Genomic DNA, 21,566 nt, shown 5'->3' on the forward strand with positions numbered 1-21,566 from the left:
TCCTACAGATGATGGAAACTCAAAAGAACATGTAGAACATTGAAAACAATTGGATGCCAGGTTGGTAAGGTGAATGAGACAGCAGAAATTATTTATGGTATGTAAATGTTGCATAATGTATTGGAATTACATGGTAAGCAATATTTGCAAACTCTTCCATCAGAATAGAATTGTGCTAACCAATTTGTCATGTACCAAGGACCACCTTGGAAATGCATTATGACTTGTTCACCTGGAAGAATTCCAAGATATCGTTATTAGTTGATATGACACAGATCCTGAAATATATTATCTGCCTTCTGTGGCATTTTATTTTCCAAGCCATTAGCTCTACAATATTGCATGAACAACAGTTCCTAGTGCCCAAGTAGAGTCATCTAACCAAACCCAGTGATCAGAATTCTAGTTCTGGTATGCTGTTTTCTAATAATGATGGCAGATTAAATAATCCCATTCTGCTATTGGTTGAAGAGAAAGAAAGGACCCCATTTGACCCCTAATCCCAAAGTTATGCTAGGGCTCAAGGGACCCTCCTGGACCACAAGCCACAAGGAGTGGGGCCACAGTGAGGAGGGGAATCAAATGAGATCAGCCCTTGCCCATCTTGCACCAGTGGAAAAATGTGTAGGTTCCAATAGCAGAATGGGATTATTCAATTTGCTATTGTGCTACAACCCCATTTGCCATCAGGTTTACAAAACTAAACACTCTATTTGAACACATTGATTTCCAACATGTGGCCTAGTTTTGGAGACCAATGTGGTTTTAAATGAGATTGAGATTAGAGGTAAACGAATTTAAATGGAGACCACAGGTTACACAAAATTATTCAGAAGGTGCAGGCTGCTCACTGTAATAATGCATTCTCTTCCCACACGACAACCCTTCCCAAGGAAAATTACTTGAAATGCTTTATGGCGCAGCAGCTATCCCTAAAACAAAGTACTCTGTACTATCAAGGTGAAGTAGCACTTGCTACTACTATTACCTGGTTAAGAACAAAATTTGCTCATTATTGGTATGCAAGTAGGATACTGCCCTTTGAAAATATCAAGGTTTCAAGTATCCCAGTTTAACCATAAATAGTAGCAAAAGCAGAGTGGTTTACAGTATACAGAAAAGGCAAAATAAACCATTTTCTCTCACCAACCAAGATCATCAGTGTCATGGAAAACAATCCCCCAAACCCAATAACTTTCAAAAAGTAACTGCAAGTTCATGCCACTGTTAGCCACCTTAAGGCTGAAAGTGAAAAGCGGCCAACGCCAGCTCTGTTGTGGAAGTTAACCATTCTGAACTTAAATAAAGGCAACCACCCAATAAAATAATGTTTGTCAAAAATGGTAAAAATATCCATTGCTACCATTTAAAAGTTGGTTTTCAGGAGCAGACATACAAGAGATTTAGGAGCACGGTACAGTTCTTAAAACACTGTTATCAGAGCACAACGAAGATTTGACCGGATATCACTGTGTACAATCTACAAGATTAGCATTCCAAAAAAAAAGCAAAAAAAGTCAAATTAAGGGTGGGGGAGTAAACAGCTCCCAGACTCACTCTAAAAACTAAATTCTTTATAATCCTTTGGCAATCTCCACACTTAAGGCGCAATCCAGGCAAACGCTTCAGTCCCACTGGAGTGCAGCACGCACACATCAGTCTCTCCCAATGAAATTAGTGGGACTAAAATAGTTTAACTCTGGATTGCATGATTAGCATTTGGAATATCAAGAAGTCTAGATTTCAGTGTTCCATTCAATGCATGTGGTAATCCAGGATTCTTTCTGGGCTCCTAGTCATTATCACAATTGCAACTAAGCTGGTTTTTTCCAAATGAACAGGGAATACGAAGAACATATGACTAAAACCCACTATCGAGACTCGTATGTTATTGTAAAGATACAAGGTGTAAATGGAATACTGATAAAGGCTGAGAGTTATTACAATCAGCTTCAAGATCACCAACTTCTTAAAAGAAAAATAACATTTGACGTGTACAAAATTTCAACTGAGTGGTAAGAGGATTAGATATCAATTGGAATGTCATTTTTCTATTATAGACTTATTATCTACTATTGCAATAGGAACTGTTTCATTTGATTAGGATGGGAAGCAACAGTTCCTATAGAAAGCAAGTGGAGAATATTGGTCACTGTTAAGGAACAATGGTATTAACTGAGAGAGTAAGAGCGTGTGTGGATACAGAAACAAAAGAGGAACCAGACAGATGAAACTATAGAACAAGCCACAATGAAACCACTAATCTTTTGTTTTTTCCGAAACACTAATCTTTGACCTCAAGCTTTCTGAATGGAATCTATTCCAAATCTTTATTTTTCTCATCAAGTGCTAGATGTTGCTTCTCAAGAAAAATAACATGCCATATTTGGCTGGTTTTTACCATGCACAAAACCTGTTTAGTGATAAATATCTGGGCTGAGTCACTAAGAAGTATAACCTGAGCAGAACTAAGCCCCTCTTCCCCCCCCCCATGCAGAAGCTACAGAATGAGGACTGAAGATACTTGGATATGTTCAACGAGGAGGAAAGCCTCCTCGGTGTGTACCTCCCCTTCCTCCCCGGAATCCACCTCTTTCCCCCCGGAAATTAGTTCGATTTCTCTCTCTGCCTCTTTCTCCTCGGCCAGCTGAAGTTCCGCCTCTTCCTCCGCCCCTTGGCGCTCCACCTCCTCGGTCTTTTGGGGGTGGAGATTTAGGTCTGAGTCTCTCAATTTCTTCTGTACAGCCAGTTAGGTGAGAATTCGGAGGTGTGAAATAGGATGTATACGTTTCTACATTGAAGTTACTGTTTGTGAGCGTTGGTCCCACGGTTAGCCAACCTAATTGGGGGGGGGGGGAGCAGCAGACAGAAAGCAAGTGAGAGATACGCACACGTTTACATGCCTCAGTAACCTCTGTATTAGAATAATAGAATCAGAGTTGGAAGGGACCACCAGGGTCATCTAGTTCAACCCCCTGCACAATGCAGGAAATTCACAGCTACCTCCCCCACACACACACCCAATGCCCAGAAGATGGCCAAGATGCCCTCCCTCTCATGAACTGCCTAAGGTCATAGAATCAGCATTGCTGACAGATGGCCATCTAGCCTCTGCTTAAAAATCTCCAGGGAAGGAGAGCTTACCACCTCCCAAGGAAGCTTGTTCCACTGAGGAACCGCTCTAACTGTTAGAGCTACTGTATTGAGCTACTGCAACGGACTCTGCACCAGAGCTGTCTTTGAAAACCATTTGGAAACTTCAGCTGGTGTGCAACACCAGCCACTAGGACGATAACAAGAACAAACCCTGTGACCCAAGGGAGGGAAGGGGTATAAGTCAAAAATAAAGTAAAAGTAAAGTAAAAAAACTGGTGCTCAAACAAGTTGGCTTTCAGTTGAATTCTGGGCATGATGCAATGTACTGGCTTTGACCCTTAAACCTCTGTACAGCACAAGCTAACAAGGGAACCTGAAGAACACTTCCCCCATAGGTCCCTTGACGTGCTTTCAGGTCGTCAGAGGAGGTCAGCTCCAAGGTCCCTTGCTGAAAGAGGTGAGGCAGCTGGTTGAGACAAGCACAGTGGAATCCCTCTCTATGAATTTATCTTGCCCTTTGGAAAACAACAGTTCTCAGAGACTTTGTAGTTTCTGCTTCTTTCAAGAACACAAAGGTTCTGGGTTTGGGAAGAAGCCTGTTTGTAATTGACTAGCAATCAACCATTGATCTGTAAGATATCTATTTAGACATCTTTCTAGGATATACAAGCTGATCACTTCCCCCAAGCAGCTGTGAAGACACTCCAAGATACTATTTTAAAGTGTTCCAGTTGTTCACAGTAAACTTAAAACAGCTTGAGCAACATGGTAGAAACGTTGTAGATGTTTTAGGAGTAAAAGCCAACTCCTATTACAAAATGAGAAATTTGGTAAGGTGCTACATGGCATAATTTGAACTCCTGTTGGTGGAGTGTCTGTGACTGCCTTCCCACAATGTCAGATCACCTGTTCTGTGGAGAGGACAAAAGAAAAACTAGGCAAATTCATCTGCAGTAGGAACATCTAGGGCTCACTACTTTTTCTCCTCCTGGACCATATTAAAAACTCATGGCCAATATTTCTATGTCGTTCCTTTCCCCCACATAATCCTTTTTATTCGTTCTACTTTCATGAGCCTTTGAGAGGTATTCCCTTTCTCAACTATGATATATAACCTCATGTCTGATCCAAGGATAGGACAAACCTGCATATCTAGTGTATCTACACAATGCTCTCCCTGAAGTGATGCAACAGAAAAAGGAGAATTTAACACATCGACCCACCCAATATAGAAATCAGTAGCAGAACATTTCCATCTCCCTTGTTCTCTACCACACCATGAAAGGCTGGTATCAAAAAATAAATACAGAGGACAGTTTCAATGAGAATCTGCCTGATATCAATCTCCTCTTTAGCATTACCATCAATTCAGCTTTTATGCTTCAGTTCTTCAAGCACAATCCAGCACTACATTGACATTTCACACTTCATCTATCAGAACTTCATATTTATTTTTGCATTCTCCTTCTCAGTTACCTTATCTTAAATAACACTTCACTCCAATATTACCTTACCTTAAATAACACTCCACTCCAATAAGCAGATGCACATAACACCTTTTATGTTGTCAGCCCTCTCCCTCCCTAACTACTCTTGTAGAAGTTCTTTCTCTTGGACAAATACTTAAACATGATAATTAAACTGCAAACGACTAACCTGGTCGAATCGTACTATCCCGTCCAAAGAGATGAAGGCGTCTTCTTCCAAGACAAAAATGTTCAATAATGTGAAATATTTCTACCGGTTTCTCTATGTTGCCAATTTCAGGCTCTTCCGTGATAATCAAATCAATGTCAACATTAGCATGGATAAAGTCTCCATCAGTACTTCGGCGGACTGTTCCTTTAATGCCCATAAGGCAATGTTCCTGAAAAGAATGCACAAGGAAAGAAAAATGAGGGAAACTTCTGAGACTAAAAATGCCAAGCCCTATCACTGAGAAAGATTACATGTATCAAGATAAGATCTCCAGACTAGATTACTGCAACTCGCTCTTCGTCAGGCTACCCTTGAAACTCCAGCTGGTGCAGAGTGCCACAGCGAGGCTTATTACAGGGACTCCGCTGCGGGCACATAGTAAGCCAGTGCTCTGCCATTTATCTGCATTGGCTCCAGCTGGAACATTAGATCAGATTTAAGGTGCTGGTTTTGACCATTAAAGCTTTACATGGTATGTTTCCCAGATAACATTATGATCATCAAATACTAATTTGCTGGTGGTCCCTTGTCCAGTGTCCGGCTGGCCTCAACCGGGGCCAGGGCTTTTTCTGCCCTGGCCCCTCTCTGGTGGAAAAGCCTCTCCAATGAGACCAGGGCCCTGCGGGACCTTAAGGACAAAGCTATTACACCAGGCCTATGGTTGAGGCCAGCTAAGGTTTCTTTTCCATCAATGCTGGCCTCCCTATCCTACCGCCCTCCCCGAATTTATTACTATTATGTGGGGGAGTTTGACTACCCGCAGGCCCTACTGTGCCCTATATGTCATAATTAAGTGTGCCATTTGATACACATTGATCTTTATTTATTGATTTTATAGGGCAGGTTTTAATCATTGTTTTAGCAAGATTTTACTGTGCTTTATTGTAAAAATTATAAGATTGTGTGAGCCACCCTGACCCTGGCTTTGCTGGGGAAGGTGGGATATAAGCTTAAATAAATAAATAAACACAGGAACACATGGCCCTGGTTTCCTTTTCTTTTGGACCTCCATTTTACATTGCCAAGGAGTAAAGTGCAACATGACTCCATGCAACGGAGCACAAGGCTTCTGCATTCAAATGAGTGCTGGGGCTTTGGATCTGGGAAGTCTGAACAGCAGTGGAGGTGGAAAGATAACTAGATTTATTTTGCTGCACTCAGACACTGTTTTGAATGGGCTCTTTCAACACAACTTTGTCTTTATTTCTGATGACAAACACTGATCACGTTAGTGAAATGAATCCATTTTAGTTGTCTGTACTTCAGAAGTTATATATTTCACAGGTATTTCCCTGTCAGCTCTAATGCTGTCAGCATCTTGATAACCAGCGTGTAGCGTGGAGTGGAAAGCTGTATCTGCCATGTAACTCGCAATGAAGACTGAGTCCATAATATTTCAGAAAGCCTCTTTTTTAAGTTAAAAGTCACCATGATCTTAAGCCATTAGCAGAAATGTAGGGAATATCACGGGGTTACAATCTACAATGTGGGAACAACACTGGACTGAACAACCAGTTTGTTGCAAGCCACCTTCTCTCAGCCCTTTCCTCAGCAACACTAGTACAGACCCCCCCACCCAAGACTCATCTACAGTAAAAAGGTAAAGGTAGTCCCCTGTGAAAGCACCGGGTCACCTACAGTATGGGGTAAAATAATGCTGAATGATTTATTGTTTTCCTCCTAGCGCAGGGAAATGTTTAAGAATTTTAAAAGTCGTCCACTCACAAGGTGAACTGAGCTGGAAATAAAACAAACTACTGTGGTGGGGGAAGAGATGAAATAGGGTTCTTCAAAATCACATCTCTGAAAAAGCCTTGGATTTTCCCCTTGCCTCCTAAGAGGAAATGTCATTTGGCCACTCTAATGAGAAGGTAGGGCATAAAAAGTGATGAAGAAGTTGTGTCTTCAGTGGAGTACTTTTTAATGTTCCTGGTGACATGTAGAAATGTGCCGCAGAGAGTACTGCATTGCTACTTTTGGAGATTCAGGTCATCATCTAGGCAGCGACCACTATAACAGAAATTTTACAAACTTTCCAACAGCCACACAATACTTTTTTTTAAAAGGCTAACAAGCAGTAAAACCATGAAAATTCTACTCGAGGCAGAACCTAAGTTTCTGGAAAGTATTTCTAAAGCAGTGTTTCTTTTAAATAGAAGTCACCCAGGAAGAGGCTGCTAAAAGTTAACGTTTCCTCCAATTTTTAAAAATTAAATATGAAGACAAAAAACTACCCGAAATCCACCTAGGTTGGCAGCCAGAGCTAAAAACACTGCAGTCCAGAAACACATTATGCTTTCTTTTTTAAACTATGTATTTACAGGCATGAACATAGATCATATGTTTTCCAGCATAAATACCATTATTTTTTATACCAAAATCTTGATTTCTGTCTTGTTTCCTCTAATTGATCCCAATTCATTCATCATCTTCCCTCTCTTCCCACGGAATTGACATAAAGTAGCTTTCCCAAGTCCTAAATATGTCTAACCCACTTTTTTCTAAATCGTGAAAAAACTTACCCTCTGGTTTAATCCTATTCACACCCAGTTTAGCCCCAACTATTCTGTGATTGACTGCCAACTTCCTCCTATCACTGTCCTTGCTCCTCTGCCATCCATTCATTCTCTCTTTGTTCTGTAACTGTGGCCATGTAACTTCTGTGTCAAATGCTTAAGCAACTTCCAAAATGTTTTATACAACATTTCTTCCTGAAAACCCAGACCAGTTGTAGATGTTCAATGCAGTATGCAATCTCTGCTAACTTGTTTAGCAGATAACCCAAAGGGCAGCCCAGGTGAACTAACAATCAGGCTGCCGTTTTCTTTTTCAAAATTAGAGGTGACTGTTAGTAGTTAAGCACCACGCTCAAAGGAAATCTATATAATTGATGTAAGATAACTTGTGGATAGGGATTAATATGCTTTTGAAAGTACAACACCCAAATGGGCAATTTCCCCTGGATCATAAAAGGCTGATTTACTGAAGTCACCAGATGGTTTCCACATAACGGCATACGAGAATGAATAATCATTGCCAGATTTCTCACAGGAGTTTCAAATAAGAAAAACCCATGAAAGACAAATGACCTCTGGATGTAGGGTTGGGCCCAGCCAGTTTTTTCACTCCATCTTGTCCAATTACCCGCATTGCTATAGCCCCCATCCCACATGGCTTTTTGCAACACAGTCTTCTTTGGTGGTCAAAGGGAAACCCACCCACATTTTGCACCAACAGAAAAGCTGCCTGCTCCCAACCCTTGGGCTAAAATTCTCATTCACTTCAATGTATTTCTGTATTTCTTCTTAGCGCTATATGGGGGACATTCAGAGAACCAGAAGGGGAGCACTGACTGCAGAATAGATCATGTCCACCTACTGCTTACTGCTGCAGCCTCCTGCCCCATCCCATCGCCCACACAGCACTGAGGGTCAGGCAACCCTTAGGCCGGCACAGTGAGCTGCGGCTAGAAGGGGGGAAATCTATGACATTACAGTCCCTCCCCCACTTGCTCAACTGCTATTGAAATGACTGGGGAACTGGAGCGGATTCCAACTCTAGGCATGACATTAGTATTGAACAAATGTTAAAAAGAACCAAACGTTATCATTCATTTAGCAATAGTGCGCTTGGAGCTACCATCATTAGGACCATTGTTAAGGCAAACCTGGCAGCAGTTGAAGGCATCAGACTTTTGACAAAGTACGTGTAATTAGGCCCTAAAACTACCCTTCTGAAACCATTGCTGCAAGCTACCCTAATGGCATTTTCCAAGGGCAACAATCCTTATACAATCAGATCTATATTACATTCTCTTTCCTCCCTCACTGGCTGTGAATTCCCAATGTTATATCTTAAAACCTGCTCTTCTCCAGAATGGTTACCCTCGTTAGAAGCATCACTCTTTCTTTTTTTAAAATGTTTTATTAATTTTCCACACAGAAAACCACCACCTGAACAACAATAACAAGCCTTTTTAAAACATAGAGAAACAATATAATACAAAAAGAAAAAGAAAAATACCTTAAATTGAATCAGATTATAGACAGAGGGCTTAGTATTTAACATATTATATATTTTGGACTTAATTCCTTTTCCATTATCTGAGGAAGGGCTTAGATAGATGCTGAGTGCTTTTCTGATTCGTGTATGAAATAAAATCATGCCACGTTTAATAAAAATCTGATATTTTAGTTTTACCTTTGACTACTATTAAGTTGATGTGTCAATTTTTCTGCCATAGCTATTTGCCACAGCGCAGAATACCAAGAATGTAGTGTTAAATGTTCTGCGGTTTCCCAACATTTTGCTATTACCCTACGGGCTGCCATCAACATAAACACTATTAATCCCTTGGATGCCGCTTTTCCATTTCTGTTTCTAAGCAACTGGAGAAGCTCAATGGAATGTGCATCTATGTCTGCATGGAAGGAGATTCCAATCCCAAAATGCCCTCGGGGATACCAGAAGGGTATCTTTGAAGCAGTCTTGCTAGCAAGACGTGTTATTTACATTTCAATGTAGGGAGTCAGTGTAGTTGACAAAATAGAAGTCAATCACATTGCACCCCTCAACTACGGCAACAGGTTGGCACAAAGAAAACTATACAAGGCATTCTACCCTTCTCCATCATCTCTCTGAAGGGTAACAGAAGGGTAAAGTATTCCATGAAGCCTTAACATATCTGATCTGCGTTTCAATAAGAATGAGTGAATAAGAGCATTCATATGTTCCCCAAAAGAACTTCATGAAGCTGTTAGTTGCAGGCAGGAGAGATTTAAATATTTACTTGGAGCAAAGAAATCCACAAATGGTAACAATTAGTTATCCATTTTTTAAAACCATTATCATATAAATGAATCTTTGCAGAAAGCAAATAGAAGTCAATTACCCTGCAACTGTTTTCTGAAACAGCTACCAGCAGCAACAGAGCATCTGGTGCTTGTTTAGATCAACTGAGATAGTGAAGGAAGAAAGAAATTCAGCCCAAGATGTACCTTTGTTCGTTGAAAGACAGCCTTTGGGTCTAGAGTTTTGGTCTTCCCGGGATTGTTTTTATTGGTTTTAATCCAACAGATATCTTCACATCTTCTATAACCCCATTTGCGCAAGCACTGAAATATTTCAACACAATAGCAACGAAATAAGGTAAGAGCTTTCTAAAATATATCAAAGCACAGAAACAATGAGTTCTGCCATACATAAAAGCCCTCAGCTGTGAATTCTACAGAGGCAGATCGATAAAATGCAAAAATCTCTAGTTGAATGAAGAGCTCAAAAGAGGCTGATAAACAATCCCCCACTATGATATCTCCAAAAGATGACATACTTTCAACAGGCACAATATGCACTAAATCGTTCAATGTATGCTATCGCGGCACAGATGCATCAGGATTGCATTGAACATTCTTTTTTTTTTAATATATAAATTTTTATTAAGATTTTTTTAACAATTAAAAAATATCAAACAAAAAAAACAATACATGTAACAACAATAACAAAAAAAATAAGTAACAAAAATTACAAAATACATAATACAAACTTGGAGGAGTATCCATATATCTCATTTATTACAATCTCAAATATCAAAGTTCTTATATTCAAAAAAAAAAGAAAAAGATACCCCTTCCCCCACCACCCACCATTAACAGTGACCCTTCACCCGACTTCCGCAGCAGGTGTCTAATCAGATTTTACTATTAAAAATATAAAGGTATAAAATTACTCTAGTTTCTACAACTCGTTAATTATAACCATAAAATCCATTTTTGCCATCTTATCCCAATATGAGGCGGCCTTTGACCAAGTTTGTTTAAACTTTTCCATATCTTTCCCATGTAGGAAATCTGTTAATTTGGCCATCCTCATATATATCCATATCTTCTCTCTCCAGATATTAATTGAAGGTTTATTCACTTGCTTCCAAACTTTAGCTATCACAATTCTTGCAGCAGCAAAGCTATACTGGCAGACAATTCTGTCTTCATCATTGATATTTTTTGGTGGTATTCCCAATAAGCAAAATAATGGTTTTCTTTTCACACTACCATTAATCAAATTATTCGTTTCCTTCAAAACTTTCTTCCAGAATTTTTTTATTTTTTTACAAAACCACCATACATGCATATATGTTCCTCTTTCCTTACCACATTTCCAGCACAGACCCCTGTCTTCTCTGTTTATTTTAGAAATCATCACTGGTGTTATATGCCATCTGTAAAACATTTTATATAGATTTTCTCTAATTTCATTGGTTATTGTAAATTTAAATTCTTTTTTCCATAATTTTTCCCATAGTTCCAAATCTATGTTAAAACCTAGCTCCTTCATCCATTTAATCATAATTGGTTTAACCCTTTCTTGTTCCAAATTAATTTCCATTAACAATTTATACATTCTACCTATCAGTCCTTTATTTCCTTTTATTAATATTTTCTCTAATTCTGATTTATTTCTATTGAATCCAATTTGGTTATCTTTATTAAATATATCTCTTATTTTGTAGTATAGAAACCAATCCTTTATATCCAGTTCTTCTCTACTTTTTAGAATCCATATCCCTTCTTTCCAGTTAATAATATTTCTATATATATCCATTTCTAAATTCAGCTGAGTTCCTCTTCTCATAAAAGCTTCCACTGGATTGAGCCATCCAGGAGTTTTATTTTCTAATATCTTTCTATACTTTTTCCACACTTTAAACAAACCAGCTCTAACAAAATGAATATTAAAATCTCTATTTACTTTTTCTTTCTCATACCATAAATAAGCATGCCATCCAAAACGTAAATTATAACCTTCCAATTCTAATAATTCAGTATCCTCTAACATTATCCAAGATTTCAACCATACAAAGCATGCTGCTTCATAATACGTTTTTAAATCTGGTAAGCCTAATCCACCTATATCTCTTAGTTGAATCAAATTTTTGTAAGCTATTCTATGTTTTCCTTTGTTCCACAAGAAGTTTAAAATATCTTTTTTCCATACCTTAAATATTTTAACCCCCTTAATTATTGGTAAATTTTGAAATAAAAAAAGCATTTTGGGTAAAACCATCATTTTAACAGCTGAAATTCTACCCCATAGTGATAAAGGTATTCTTTGCCAGTTTTTCAAGTCTGTATTAATTTGATGCCATGTTTTTATATAATTATTTTTGAATAAATTAAAATTATTTGAAGCTAACCAAATACCCAAATACTTTATTTTTTGTTCTATAGTAAAACCAGTATTTTTTGATAATTCTTGTTGCTGCAAGAGTGTCATATTTTTAACCAATATTTTTGTTTTGTTTTTATTAATTTTAAATCCTGCAAGTTTTCCATAAACCTCCACCGTTTTTTTCCATTCTGCAATCTGACTAATAGGGTTAGTTAAAAAACAAACTAAATCATCTGCATATGCTTTAAGCTTAAAATGATTTCTCCCAACCTTATAACCTATAATATTTACATTATTTCTAATCTTTTTCAATAAAACTTCTAACGTTATTATAAACAATAATGGTGATAAAGGGCAACCTTGTCTGGTGCCCTTTTGTATTTCAAATTGTGATGTTATATTCCCATTTATCAACAATCTAGCAGATTGGTAAGTATAGATCTTTTCAATAGCTAATTGGAATTTCTTTCCAAAATCCATATATTCTAATACTTTTTTCATAAACTTCCAATTTACATTATCAAATGCTTTTTCTGCGTCCAAAAATATCATTGCTAAAGGTATAGTGCTAAATTCCGCACATTCTAAAAGATCTATTACTACTCTAACATTTTGGCTAATCAGCCTTCCGGGAAGGAAGCCTGCTTGATCCTTATGAATAATCTGAGTCAGTATTTTTTTCAATCTATTTGCCAGAATCGCTACAAAAAATTTATAATCATTATTCAATAATGAGATTGGTCTATAATTTTTAACATCTAATAAGTCTGTGTTTGGTTTAGGAATTAACACTATATTTGCATGTTTCCAGGTATTTGGAATAGATCCATTCTGCAAACAATTATTCATCACTTTTAAAAGATGTGGAGAGATTTGTTCCATAAAAACTTTATAATAAAATGTTGTAAAACCATCTGCTCCTGGTGCTTTATTCAACTTACTTTTACCTATTACTGCTTTTAGTTCCTCCAAGGTTATATTAGCGTCCAATAATTCTTTATGTTCTTGTGAAATTCCTGTCCATTCTAATTGGTTCAAATATGTCTCTATTTCTTTTTCTGAAACCTCTCCTTGTCTATATAAATTTGAGTAATAGTCCACAAAAGTTTCTACAATTTTACATTTATCCATTGTAACCTTACCATCTCTCTTTATTCTTATTATAGGTAAATTCTTTTCTTTATGCTTAAGTTGCCAAGCTAATAGTTTACCTGGTTTATTTGCATGTTCAAAAAATTTCTGCCTATTATACATAATTTTTTTTCTATTTCCGCATTTATTAAAAATTCATATTGATATTGCAAATTTTTAATCTTATCTCTATATTCCTGTTTAAGCAATTTAGTTTGTACTTTTCTCAATAGATTCTCTTCTTGTTTAATCTGTTCTAACAATTTCTTCTTTTTACCTTCTCTCTCTCTATACCATCTCGAATTTTGTTGTATCAATAAACCCCTTAGTACTGCTTTACCTGCGTCCCATACAATATCATCCGATGTCCCTTTATCGATATTTTCTAAAAAATAGTTTTGTATATCTATTTTCAATTTATCCACAATTTTCTTATTTTTAAGTAAATATTCATTTACCACCCAAGATTTATTTTTTTTTGTACCTATATTAATCCTTAACATTAGCGCATTATGATCAGAAAACACCTTAGGTAAAATTTCAGGAGCCTCAGATAAACTTGTAATATCTTTAGATAACCAAAACATATCTATTCTTGAATGGGAACAATGTCTTGATGAATAAAAAGTATACCCTTTTTTATTACCGTTCATTAATCTCCATATATCAAACATTTCCCATTGATCTGTTATATAATTAAAAATACTTGGAAGTTTACCCTCATATTTACTCTTTTTTTTCTTTGTAGATCTATCCAATCTTGGTACCATTACCCCATTAAAATCTCCCATCCAAATCATTTTCCCATTAGCGTATTCTGCTAATATCGACGCTAGATTAGAATAAAATAATTTCTGATTTATGTTAGTTGCATAAATACCCACTAATATTATTTTCTGAAATCCCATTACAATTTCCACAATTAAAATCCTCCCATCTACATCTTTATATAAAAGTTTAGGTTCTAATACTGAAGGGACATACATAGCAATACCATTGATTTTTTTCATTTCATTACACGCAGTGAATAATTTGCCCATTTTTGTTTGCTCCAACCTGTGAATATCCTTTGGTAATATATGTGTCTCCTGTAAACAAAAAATATTAGCTTTGGACTTTTGTAGATGGTAAAACACTTTTTTCCTCTTAATTGGAGAGTTCAAACCATTAACATTCCAAGATACAATTTGTAGCATTTTTATTATTAATATAAGCTCCTACTCAAATTTCCATAGTTATTTCTCTTTTTCTCTTAAAGACTTCCATTATCCTTTTCTCGCCCTCCCCTCTTCCCCCTTTCCCCCCCCCTTTGTTCAGCCATCTCCCCACTCCTCACTCATCTGAGGATGATGCCCCCCCAGTTGCTTCTTCTGCCTTTTCTTCTTCAGCACGATCCTTTCCATCATGTTCTCTTGAAGTTTGGCCTGGTGGTTTGCGTAGCTCCCCTTCATATCTTCGCAAGAATTGTTCTACTTTGACAGTATCTGTGATCTTAACTCTTTTAGCCTTGAAGATAAAAGAAACTCCCTGAGGGTATTCCCATCTATGTTGTATTCCATTGTATTTCAGTCTTTCCACAAACTCTGCAAAAAGTTTTCTTTTCCTCAGCAGTCTTCCAGGGATTTCTTTCATCAGTCTCACCGGATTCCCATCAGTTGTTAGTGGGTTGTTAAAATGTTTATTCAAAATTAGGTCACGATGACTTCTGGAAAAAAGCTGAATCAAACAATCTCTTGGAACTTTATTTTTTGTAGCATAAGCAGAGTTCATTCTGTAGGCTGTAATTATCATACCTTCCACCACAGCATCATCTTCCTGTAAAAAATCAGCCAACAATATTTTCAAATAATTTCTCAGGTTTGTACCTTCCTGTTTTTCTTTTAAACCACGTAAACGAATCCAACTTTCCTTTATCTTCAACTCCAACATTGCGGTACTGTCATCTCGCAATTCCTCACGTTCCTGGGAGGCTTCCATTGACAATTCAAGAGCATCAACCCTCTTTCTGGTTTCTTTGTTATCCTTTGCTTGCTTTTGAACTTTTGCATCAAGCTTATCCTGTTTTACTGCTAAAGATGAGATGGATTCTTGAAGTGTAGTAATAGCCACTGCATTTTGATTTAGGCCTTGCTTAACAGATTCCATTTCCTGCTTCATTGAGACCATTTCCTGTTTAACTTCTATCACCTCTTGTTTAACTGATGTCACCTCTTGGAGTGTTTTAGTCAGCAGTTCTTGTAGAGAGTTAAGAGTGGCATCAGGTTTTTTAGTCATCTTTGCTGTTATTGATGTCTCTGTTCCAGGAGAAGAAGCTGGTGAAAGAGCAGGACTGGTGACAGAAGCTCTTCTTTTAAATTGTAGTGATTGTTGAATCTGAAGCTGTTTGGTCTCTTTTATTAATACTTTAGGATGTTTTTCTGTGTCTTTTTTGACTTTGTCTTCTTTGTTTTCCATGTAAAAAACTTGAGGTGGCTGCTATTGTAATCCAGGGAGGGTGGGGGGGGGGTGAGAGTTATTGCTTAAAACATTAGTTCAGCTATATTTGTTTAAACGTCTTTTATTTCAAAACAACATTCAGTTTCAAGCAGAAAAAATCAAAAGTCAAGAATCAATTCTGGAGAGGATATAGCATTTATATTCCTTCAATGCTCCATTGCCAATGTTTCACTTGCTTTCAGTCCTGGTCAGATGCTTCTCAGGTCTGAAGTGGCACAGCTGGAATTTTAAATGCGCAACACTTTGGCAAAAAGCCAAGTTTCACTTTGTTAGGGTTAGCGAGTGTAGAAAACAGAATCAAAAATGCTTCTCCTTGTTTAGATAACAGATTAGACACCTCCGTGAGTTAGTTGTTAGCAAATGTTAATCATTAGAAAAAAAAACCTTTTTACTTTGCTCCGTGCCGTTTCCGCCGCCACCCGGGCTCCTGCAGATCTAATGGTGCTGACTCATCCGCTTTCCCCTCCTGGCGCTCACTGCCGATTTTGAGGCAGCGGGCGCACCTTGGTCGGGGCGCGAGCCGGCAGCCTATTCAGCTTCCCCTCTCCTTCCAGGGGAGCCGCGTCGTTGTTCCGGGGGGGGGGACCTCCCCCCATTCCGCTTTAGAGCCCGGAGCTCTAGTCTTGAGCTGCCACGGCGATCGGCACAGGAACCGGAAGCCTGAATTGAACATTCTTAAGGGCTTCCTCTGTGCCTTTACACATTACCAGTGTCTATGACCATCAATAGAAAACAGCAAATTGCCAGCAGATGCTTCCCCCTTTTTTGGGCAAGTCTCAAGAAACTGGTTATCTATAATGTACAGTATTTTCAGAATTTGATTCATTTCATCCATGCCTATAGCAACAATAAAAAGATCACCATTAAAAATAACAAAAGACTGAAAACAGAGCCATTTTGATTATTTCGACATAGCCCCCCTTTAGAGTATTTTCTTACCATTCTGCCAAGATCCAGACCCTCGCCAGAACCACACCAGAGGAAGACAAAGGATCTCAAGGAAGCAATTTCTTCAATGTCCAGCTTCATAATCTACAAACAAATAACATACAAATTGTAATGTTAAAAAAAAACTTTTTAAAAATATGTAACAGGGTAATGGGCAGCTGCGCTCATCCTGATAACAGTGCCCTCACAGTCTTACCAGCATACAGTTTCTTTCCAAGAGAGTACGCAAATAATGGAGAACGGCAATATCACATTAATACTATTTTTTAAAAAGATAATAGTGTTGAGACAGGAAGTGATTCCAGCCAGGGGATCAAAGAAGATTCTGGCAGGACACCAGCATTGTAAAATAGAGCGGTTTCTTACAACTGCAGGATGGGGTGCTCCAAGGGAGGCTGAAGTTGTAAAAACAGAATTGCACAAAAGAACTTGGGGAGCTAGCAGGCTAAATGCAAACATTAGGTCAGCCTTAATGCCACCATTTCCCACCGCCAACTCACCTCATCCCAAGTCCAGCACTTCTCATTAGCTGTGATGCCCGTCTCTCTGTAGTACTCTTCTAGTGGTGGTTCCAAAAGGATCACATCAAACTTAGACTTTAGCTCACGGACATCAAAAGCCTCCAGGTCAGCTTGTAAATACCTATTTGTACAAATCAGCAACAAAATTGCTTGGATTAATAAGCATACTTCATATCAACTATGCTGAGAGCTTTTCAGCCTTTTACTAAAATGATACAACTTTACACACTGGGCAAAATGTGCACAAATGAGACTCTTCAAAGTTTCTGTTCTTTTCATATGCACAGACAGCAATATTTTCTCTCTGAAGGTGTTGTTCTGAGACTTAACAATACAGAGAATGGCAATATCACAATATTATTTTTTAAGATAATAGTGTTGAGATTGGAAGTGACCTCAGCCAGGATATCCAAGGATATTCTGGCATGACATAAGCACTGTAAAAACAGAGCGTTTTCTTGCACCTACGGGATGGGGGGCTCAAAGAGAGTTTGAAGCTGTAAACCAAGACTGCTAAAAAAAAATTCGGAAGCTAGCACAGAACACAAATATTAAGTCAGCCTTAATGCCACCATTCTCCTCTACTCCTTTTTAACCTCACAACAAACCTGTGACGTAGATTAGGCTGAGAGCTTTCATGGCAGAGTGGAGACCTGAATCTGGGTCTCCCAGACTCAGTTCCAACACTCTGGCTTCTAGCATTACACACAATAAAACCAACAGTGCCATCCTAGGCAGAATTACACCCTTCTAAGCTCACTGACTTCAGTGGGCTTAGATAGGTGCAACTCTGTTTATCAAATACCCCAAACAACATGGATACATTCTTTGGAAGTGTACATTGTTTCATTTATAAACACAACCCAAAAATAGAACATGCAAATCTTAAACAGCTGCTGAAAGTATCTTAGTTAGCAGACAATTAAGGTTAAGCTGGCCTAGAGAAAAGAATCAAGCCCATCAAACGTACTTACATAGGGGGAGTGTTAGATTTAGATATGAGCTCATCCTTTAGCCTGATGAGCTCCCTGAGTTTCGGATATTCTTCAAACCTGTCAGCTAAGCCTGAAAGTAAAATATGCCAACGTTATTCTGCAGAATGAAACTTTTAGCAATAACTGAACATGGGGGAAGAGACCTCATCCTATTTGATGCACACATTAGCCAAAACTGGTCCTTTTCATTACAAACTGAACACAATTGGCAAAATTTAGCCAAATACTGAACAGAAATGTGTTGCCACCCAACGCTCTAACGACTTCTTTAGAAGCCAGTAGTTTAAGTGTGCAAACATCTTCCAGAGCTGTGACATTTAAGTAAGTTTAAAATAAATCACGAAAGACATTTGGGTCCACATATAACTGCAGCACATGTTAAAACTGCTAAGATCTAACTTTTAAACATCTGAGAAACCGGAACACAAGTATTTTTGTGTGTTCCTAAGTACAGCTGGCAGGATAATCATTGTAAAGCTAAGCAGCTCTATGAAATTTCCACCCCAACATCTTGTTTCAGCACAGGAAGTTTTTTATATATATGTGTGTGTGTGTGTTACAGCCAAAGGACTAGGAAGTTCATTGCATGACATTCTCAACACACATACTCAGAATATTCTGCAAGGGAGCGTTTTAAGACCCTTTCATAGATACTTAACTGAATGCACACCCCTTTACTAGGTAAAAGAATGCTGATATCTAATTTTAGTAGTGGTGCACCATTGTAAGGGGAATTCCAACATTTGAATCAAAAACTCTACCCAGAATGAATGACATGTTATCAAAATAGATGGAAAACACGCATTTCTTTTCTGTTGCATCCAGAGGACAGATACCAATATTTAAGATGTTTTTTTTTTGCAAAGGCTGAATTAATGCATGATAGATAATTACTATGTCTGGTTTCTAATATACCTAACACTGTCCAATGTACCATTGCCATATATACTACACAACTGGCAGATGTTGGATTGACACTGCTTTCCTCTGGACAATAATCAAACCTTCAGCAACTCCAACAAGGCAACATGAAGAAAAGCTCAAATGATGTGTTCATGTTGTTCTGACCTACCCACATCTCTGATAAAGTTCTGGGGTCTGTGTCCGGTATCCACAAAGTGCTGACAGTAATCATTGTGAGGATTTAAACTCTGAGTCCCCTAGAGGAAGGGAGACACCCAAGAATAATGATTGGCAACATGAGGCACACATCAATCTCTCCCTCTCACATTCTTGATTGTGTATTAACACAACTTAGAGGCTCTTCATGGCCAGATTGTCTTCAAATCTCCACTGATATAAGCTATATACTGTTGTAACATGGATACTCTAATGCACAGAACATTCGATTTTGCAACAGTCCCTTTTGCAACAACTGATATGCAGCTTGTCTATCTGAAATATTTCTATTATCTATAATGAAGCAGATAGCTACCTAGTACAGGATAAACAACCATTTTTAAGGGTCGTAGCTTTCCAGGTTTCAACTCTGCCATCCTAAGCTGTATTTAGAGAAGGTTAACATAAGAACACAGGAACAGCCCTGCTGGATTAGACCAGTGGTCTATCTAGTCCAGCATCCTGTCTCACAGTGTTCAACCAATAGAAAAGAGCAAAAATCCAATAGCACTTTAAAGAGTAACAAAATTTCTGGCAGGGAAGAAGCTTTCAACCAGCTCCTCTGGAGGACCAACAACAGGGAAAAGAGGCTGAGGCATTCCCCTGATGTTGTCTCCTGGCATTGGAATTTAGACGTTGACTGCCTCTGAACATGGAGGTTCCCTTTAGTCTCCACGGCTTGTAGTCACTGATAGACCTCCATGAATCTGTCTAATCCCCGGTTACAACTTTATAGTTTGACACTGATTCTATGACTCAAGAATAATTAAAAAACAAATCAGATTATCAAGATATCTCTGAACAAGCTTTTGTTAATCAAAGATAAATGTTTAGGACCTAACTCTTATTTCCAGTTACTTCGGGTGCAAATACAACATTAAAGTCAGAGAGTCTAATGACAATACCAAAGTAGAGGAATGAGTTACCTTAAGAAATGTGCTGGAATCCTTGTAAATTTCTTCTTCATAGGGCAGGTTCTCATCCTCTTGCTGCAGCTCTACTTCATCCTTTGGAATAAAGCATATTTTATACGCATGGAGAGACAGGATGTTTCTCTTCTCATTCCGCTTCTTAATGAAGGAAGAAGAGGGCTGTCTATGAACATCAGCCTCCTGTAACAGCAGATCATGAGTGGTTCCAGTGCCAGTTTGGGAAAGAAAGGGGGAAAAAACCCCAGATGGTGCCAGAAAGCCCCCTCTCTATCATCATTGAATCATATCACCAAATATACTACTTTAAATAGGGTACCTTAAAACAAAGTTAACACATTTAAAACAAATGTCTTTTTAAAATACATCCCATAAGTATATTGCAACTTGTACATTCTAGAATTTTAAAAAAAATGAGCATCAGCTAAGGGAAACCGCATTAAGAAAACTCTTTAGTTGGAATATTTTTATAGCTACGGCCTCTTCATGCTTAATGGTTCTCTGACTATGTGACAAGCCACCGAGGTGGGAGGTGTCACAAAATCCTTACAGTATGGTTACGGGGGACAACCTGGGTGTGGGACACTGGGAACATTCCACAGCAGGCAGAGTGAGAAGCCAAGCAGTTCAAATCTCTCAAGAGCTCGTATGCTGTCATGCACCCGAACCAACCACTTCCCTACAAGAAAGCACTGATATCGTTTGCCGTGGGCAAGATGAGAGCATAAGATCGAGGCGAGAGACTCGACTGAGAACCCACCAAGCAGAAGCTGGAAGGAGACATGCAATCTTTTAGATCAGCCCCTGCTGCAACAGGACAGGTATTTTATCATCACCTCCTTATCTTTGCTCTGTTTCATCCCAGGTCAACTGGACATTACGGGTTAGGGGAGCTTTTCACAAAGCAAGGGAGAATGCCACTATCCCCCAAATACATGGCAGGACATCAGAAAGGAAAGGGATTGAGGGAAAGCAGTGCCCCAAGATTCAGACAGGAAATTCATTGGGAGATCATACTTATCAGGGCATCGAATCAAAAAGTCTGAGAAACAGTCCTGCTTAACCAATTTATGATAACATTTTAAAAGCCTGTTTTAAAACAGCTATTCCAGCATGTTCGTTTACATTGCCCTTTCCTGTACTTTTAAAAAGCTCTTCAACACCCTTTTTGAAATGTGACAACCAGAATTGTGCACAATATTCCAAATTTGGCTGTAACTATGAACTGTTACTATAACATTACTATATGGCGTTTTATTGCCCAATCCCTTTCAAATTGCTGCCACATAGCGAGTAAATGTTTTTGGCAAGTTATCTACCATAACCATAAGGGAAATTAGGATTTTAGGTCCCAGTATACGTCACTTTGTACTTACTTATGCTGAATTTCAGCTGTCAATTTCTTGCCCATTCACAGAGTTTGGAAAGGTCCCTTTTGGAGCTCCTCACAATCCAGATACCTCTGATAC

At 38.3% G+C, this 21,566-nt stretch overlaps 1 protein-coding gene across 1 annotated transcript; it reads right to left on the reverse strand.

Annotated features, from left to right (window-relative positions):
- Positions 1 to 2,521: 2,521 nt before the first annotated feature.
- On the reverse strand, positions 2,522 to 20,280 carry LOC130493062 (N6-adenosine-methyltransferase non-catalytic subunit-like; the record flags this gene model as incomplete). Its single annotated transcript, XM_056866838.1, has 8 exons — positions 2,522 to 2,839; positions 4,753 to 4,963; positions 9,792 to 9,908; positions 16,525 to 16,617; positions 17,034 to 17,175; positions 18,029 to 18,119; positions 19,122 to 19,209; positions 20,095 to 20,280. Coding segments are annotated over 8 exons (1,233 nt in total), but the record flags the coding sequence as incomplete, so codon positions are not given.
- Between the last annotated feature and the right edge of the window lie 1,286 nt (positions 20,281 to 21,566).

Source organism: Euleptes europaea, unplaced genomic scaffold (assembly GCF_029931775.1).
Source record: "Euleptes europaea isolate rEulEur1 unplaced genomic scaffold, rEulEur1.hap1 scaffold_119, whole genome shotgun sequence".
Lineage (NCBI taxonomy): Eukaryota > Metazoa > Chordata > Lepidosauria > Squamata > Sphaerodactylidae > Euleptes > Euleptes europaea.